The following is a 6,000-nucleotide window of genomic DNA, read 5'->3' on the forward strand; positions in this document are numbered from 1 at the left end:
AATTCATACCAAAAATCAGATCAAAAGTTGTTTAATTTCTTTATTGCATCGTCTAGTGTTGTCAGGCTCTTAGGCATATATTTTTTTTTTTTCAAAACATTGTACATATTATTGTTATTTCTTTACTTTCTCAGACGTTAAGTCTGGTTAAAAATGGAAAGTGACGCGGACCCTGATCAAGCGTCACTTCCTTTTAACTGTACGGTATATGTTACATTGCATTTAGGAACTTTCGGGTAATTGAACATGTATCAATAATTACAGATTTCTGTAGTTGTATATATAAGTTTGGATGTAGCTGTATTGCATTGATGTACTGGTGGATATTGTGTGGTATGACTCCGGTAGTTGATAGAATAATTGGTATAATGTCAACTTTATCCTGATGCCACATGTCCTTGACTTCCTCAGCCAGTTGGATGTATTTTTCAATTTTTTCTCCTGTTTTCTTTTGTGTATTTGTTGTATTGGGTATGGATATTTCGATTAGTTGTGTTAATTTCTTCTTTTTATTGGTGAGTATGATGTCAGGTTTGTTATGCGGTGTTGTTTTATCTGTTATAATGGTTCTGTTCCAGTATAATTTTTATTCATCATTCTCCAGTACATTTTGTGGTGCATACTTGTATGTGGGAACGTGTTGTTTTATAAGTTTATGTTGTAAGGCAAGCTGTTGATGTATTATTTTTGCTACATTGTCATGTGTTCTGGGGTATGCTGTATTTGCTAGTATTGTATATCCGCTTGTGATGTGATCTACTGTTTCTATTTGTTGTTTGCAAAGTCTGCATTTATCTGTTGTGGTATTGGGATCTTTAATAATATGCTTGCTGTAATATCTGGTGTTTATTGTTTGATCCTGTACTGCAATCATGAATCCTTCCGTCTCACTGTATATATTGCCTTTTCTTAGCCATGTGTTGGATGCCTCTTGATCGATGTGTGGCTGTTAGATGATACGGGTGCTTGCCATGTAGTGCCTTCCCCTTCCAATTTACTTTCTTCGTGTCTGTTGATGTTATGTGATCTAAAGGGTTGTAGAAGTGGTTATGAAATTGCAGTGGTGTAGCCGATGTATTTATATGAGTGATTGCTTTGTGTATATTGCTAGTTTCTGCGCGTTCTAGAAAGAATTTTCTTAAATTGTCTACCTGTCCATAATGTAGGTTTTTTATGTCGATGAATCCCCTTCCTCCTTCCTTTCTGCTTAATGTGAATCTTTCAGTTGCTGAATGTATGTGATGTATTCTATATTTGTGGCATTGTGATCGTGTAAGTGTATTTAGTGCTTCTAGGTCTGTGTTGCTCCATTTCACTACTCCAAATGAGTAGGTCAGTATTGGTACAGCATAAGTATTTATAGCTTTTGTCTTGTTTCTTGCTGTCAATTCTGTTTTCAGTATTTTTGTTAGTCTTTGTCTATATTTTTCTTTTAGTTCTTGTTTAATATTTGTATTATCTATTCCTATTTTTTGTCTGTATCCTAGGTATTTATAGGCATCTGTTTTTTCCATCGCTTCTATGGAGTCACTGTGGTTATTCAATACGTAATCTTCTTGTTTAGTGTGTTTTCCCTTGACTATGCTATTTTTCTTACATTTGTCTGTTCCAAAAGCCATATTTATATCATTGCTGAATACTTCTGTTATCTTTAGTAATTGGTTGAGTTGTTCATTGTTTGCTGCCAGTAGTTTTAGATCATCCATGTATAGCAAATGTGTGATTTTGTGTGGGTATGTTCCAGTAATATTATATCCATAATTTGTATTATTTAGCATGTTGGATAGTGGGTTCAGAGCAAGACAGAACCAGAAAGGACTTAATGAGTCTCCTTGGTATATTCCACACTTAATCTGTATTGGCTGTGATGTGATATTATCTGAATTTGTTTGGATATTAAGTGTGGTTTTCCAGTTTTTCATTACTATGTTTAGAAACTGTATCAATTTAGGATCTACTTTGTATATTTCCAATATCTCGCACCCTCTAGTCCATCACTGTAAATTGCTCATGTCCATAGAGTTGCCAATTCTCACTCATTCAGCTCAACTCATTGTTATTATCTCTTGTTGTCTCACTGTCACTGTCTCCTGTCTCACAGTGTCAATCTCCTTCGTTCTCTCCTATTAATACTGTCGCCTCTCACTGTCCCTGTCTCTTACTGCTGTTATCTCATTTTTCCTTCCCACTACTGCTCTCTCTCTCTCTCTCTCTCTCTCTCTCTCTCTCTCTCTCTACTATCATCACGGTCACAGACTCTGTCTCTCATTATCACTTGCTTTGACCCACTTCCACTTTCCCCTTCTCTTTATCCCTCCCCACTAGCACTGTCTCCTTCACTCTGAGCATAAAAAAGTGTGAATATGTTCACAAGCCCAAATCTTTGGGAAAATTTGTAAAGGTACTGAGGAAGGTAGAATGAGGTAGCTGGTACCCCACTTTTCAGTCAGTCTTACAAATTAAACAGAAGCATATCCACCTTTTTTAGTGTGTTTCACTCATATGAGAAGGACTTTATGGGTCAGTAAAATTTTGACCGTTTACTTACATGATTTGAAATAGTACAAAACTAATTTCACGCCTGAAACAGGATTTTATGTGCACAAAAATTTTGCATGTGCTTTAGGACTACAACATGGGATTCCCAGAACCCATCTGATGATAACAGATACACTTAACAGCATGTTTATTTGTGCTATGTCTCTTTATAAACTACGTTTTTGCCCCACACTGGAACTTCGCTATCTGGGCAATAGAATAGATGGAGATGGAAGATGTAGGAGAGATGTTTAGCAAGAAATGCATAAGGCAAAAAAAAAGTTTCTATAAAAAGAACAACTAGTAATATCCCAAAATAGACCTTCAAGACAGGAAAAGTTTCCCGGAAAGCATTATCTGGAACATAACACTGTGTAGGTGCGAAATATGAGCAACAAAAAAGACAGAAATAAAATAGATGTCTTTTGAAATGTGATGACACAGAAGACTGGAAGATGAGATGGATTGATCAGGTAAGGAATGAAAATACACAGTTTTGAGTCGACTAGAAAAACTGTCTAATGCAGAACATACTGAACAGAGGTGCGGGAATTGGTTCAGTTGATACGAGGCAATGCTGAACTGTAATTGGAGCAATGGTTGAAGTAAAGAATAGCAAGGTTGAACCAGCCTGAGGGGTGATGACCAAAACAACTCTGGGTCATCAGCAAAATGCTTGAATTTTTTCTCTGTCGTACTGTGTTCCAAAAAAATCCAAAATCTGTACCTGGTTTTCTCATGTTTCGAGTGTACATACTTATGTGATTCTCTTGCAGGGATGGAGGATGGGATGCCAAGGAGCAGCTTGGGCCCCTGTGCTGCCCTGGGTGGGGGCTTGGCCCCGGGAGGCCCTGGAGGCTCAGGAGGAAGCACACCTGCTGGAGGTGGTGTCATGCCACTGCACATGGCAACCTTCAGACCTCTGAACCCATCTTTCGTGAGTTTCATCTTCAGGCTAACTCTGTTGGAGCAAATTTCTTTTGTTCAGATTATCAATTTCTTCCAGTGAACAATTGGTACAGTACCCGCATTGAAGTATATGCATTGTTGTTTGTGTGGTGCCTATTGTGACCGTAACTTATACACAGATTTCTTGCTGTACATTCTGTCTTCCCTGTCTTTTGTTTTGTACATGTGTTTTAATTTACTGTGCGACATATATCTTCTAATGGGAAACATATTGTCTTATCGTTATCAGACAAAATAAGTCCTTGAACAATTAGGCGGTAAGCAGTTAACTAAGATTTTAAGTGTGGGTATGTCAACAGTGTCCGACATTAAAAGTCCTTCATTTTAAACTGTGTGTTTGCCCTTGAGAATGAAGATGGGAGTTTGACAAGAAAAGTGATGGAAACAGAAGAAAACTAGGGGGAAGAGCCCATATACAAGCGGTTTTTGTGGCAGTGAGCATTGGGAAATCCTCTCCAGGGCCGATTGTGTGTGAAAAAGCAAAACGTTTAACTGAGAAAGTTGACAGTTTGTCTTCATTTAAAGTGAGTAATAGCTGGCTACAGAATTTCAGGCCAAGACATGGTATTCATGAGTTTGATTTAAGTGGTGAAAAACTTTCAGGAGACCAAAATTTGCAGAAAATTTTGTTGAAAAACTCAAAATTGAAGCAGAATCCTATGGCCCTGAATATTTATACAGCACAGTTGAGAAAGGCCTTTTATGAAGGCTTTGCCTGAAACAACTTTAGTGTTTAAAAGAGAAATTAGTTCTCTGTGCCATAAGGGTAGTAAAGACTATGTTGCTGTACTAACTCTACAGGAATCCACAAAATGCCTCTTCTGTTGTCAGGAAACTCGAAAAAAACTTTTGACCTTGAAAAATGTTTTAAAAAAATTGTATAATTTACAAGAATCAGCAAAAGGCCTGAATGACTGCTACTTTGTTTTGTGAGTGGTAAGATTCATTTTTGAGACTTGAAGTAAAAAAATACAAGAAGACAATTATGTGGTGGTAATTCTGGACAATGCACCCACCCTCCCATCAGAAAGCCTTCCAGGTAAAGAAAACGGAGGTTTCAAAACAGTCTTCATGCTACCAAATGTGACAGCATTTGCTGCAGCCAGTGGACCAATCAGTTATAGAAATTATGAAGCAACTGTATAGAATACATCTGTTGAGGAAGCTTTTGATAGAAGATGGAAATGAAGAAGGCAGTGTGCCTCATTGCCAAAAATTGAATTTAAAAGACTGCTCTTACATGATGGCAGAAGCATGGAATTTGGTGAAGTTGATAACATTAAAAAGAGCTTGGCATAAATTGAAAGGCATTTCAATTGAAGATGAGGTACAGAAAGATGGAAAGAAAAGACATGGAAAGGAAGAGGAAGAAAGAGAAGTGGCAGAGGACAAAATATCACTTGAGGACATCTTTTTGATACTTTTGAAAATTCATGGTTGGTTGGTTGTTTCGGGAAGGAGACCAGACAGCGTGGTCATCGGTCTCATCGGATTAGGGAAGTAAGTCGGCCGTGCCCTTTCAGAGGAACCATCTCGTCATTTGCCTGGAGTGATTTAGGGAAATCACGGAAAACCTAAATCAGGATGGCCGGACGCGGGATTGAACCGTCGTCCTCCCGAATGAGAGTCCAGTGTTTAACCACTGCGCCACCTCGCTCGGTGAAAATTCATGGATGTTCAGATTGCAGTGCAGAGGATATAGGTGATCGGCTTGCTTCCGGTTCTTAGGACCCAGGCTTCCAAATTTTCAGTGACAAGGAAATCATTGAAAGTGTGAGAGAAGAAACTGATACCAGGAGGATGATATTGTCACTGAACTGGATGTGGGACCCTCAGCTGGTGAGGCGTTTGCGTGTCTTGACATTGCCATAGCATGGATGGAGGGGCAGTCTGAGTGTTACAAAATGCAGCTGCTCACCATCAACCGTATGTGAGGATTGACTGCATGAAAGTGATTGAAGACAGCAAAATGACTGACTGACTGATGTGTTCAAGAATTGACACTGCATGTAAGTACAGTACTATACAAAATCTAAACAACATTGATTTGCAATCATTAAATTTGTATTAGAGTAGTATGTATACACATTTTTCGTATATAAGAAATGACCTGTTTACATGATTTATCCAATTGCATCCTGTACTGAGTCATCCAGATAATTAGAGTTGGACTTCATTAAACTGCTATGGAGTGAAATTGGTATATAACACAAAGATACTTAATATGAATATTTTGAAGATGTGAGTAAGGAAGATATTTAGGTTTTATTGCTATTACTATAGTATAGTTGTTTTTGATGCTTTAAATAGTCTTCTTTCTGTTTAAGTTCAATAAAAACTTTAAATATTATTTTCCAGTTGTTCCGAGGTAATTTCTCGGGCTTCAGACCGAATTTACAGCGGCCACATTTCATGCTTCCTTCAGATTCTAGGTAAGAATAACTTGTATTTACTAAAAGTGAAATTTAAGACTGGTGTTCAATGTGTGTGAAA

General features: G+C 37.8%; 1 protein-coding gene across 1 annotated transcript in view; it reads left to right on the forward strand.

Annotated features, from left to right (window-relative positions):
- The window catches only part of LOC126248274 (protein PRRC2C-like), a 240,396-nt gene that overhangs the window by 59,104 nt on the left and 175,292 nt on the right, over positions 1 to 6,000 (forward strand). The window contains exons 7-8 of the mRNA XM_049949121.1: positions 3,315 to 3,475; positions 5,866 to 5,939. Of these exons, the coding sequence (XP_049805078.1) occupies positions 3,315 to 3,475; positions 5,866 to 5,939 (235 nt within the window). The remainder of the gene's footprint in view (positions 1 to 3,314; positions 3,476 to 5,865; positions 5,940 to 6,000) is intronic.

Source organism: Schistocerca nitens, chromosome 3 (genome assembly GCF_023898315.1).
Source record: "Schistocerca nitens isolate TAMUIC-IGC-003100 chromosome 3, iqSchNite1.1, whole genome shotgun sequence".
NCBI lineage: Eukaryota > Metazoa > Arthropoda > Insecta > Orthoptera > Acrididae > Schistocerca > Schistocerca nitens.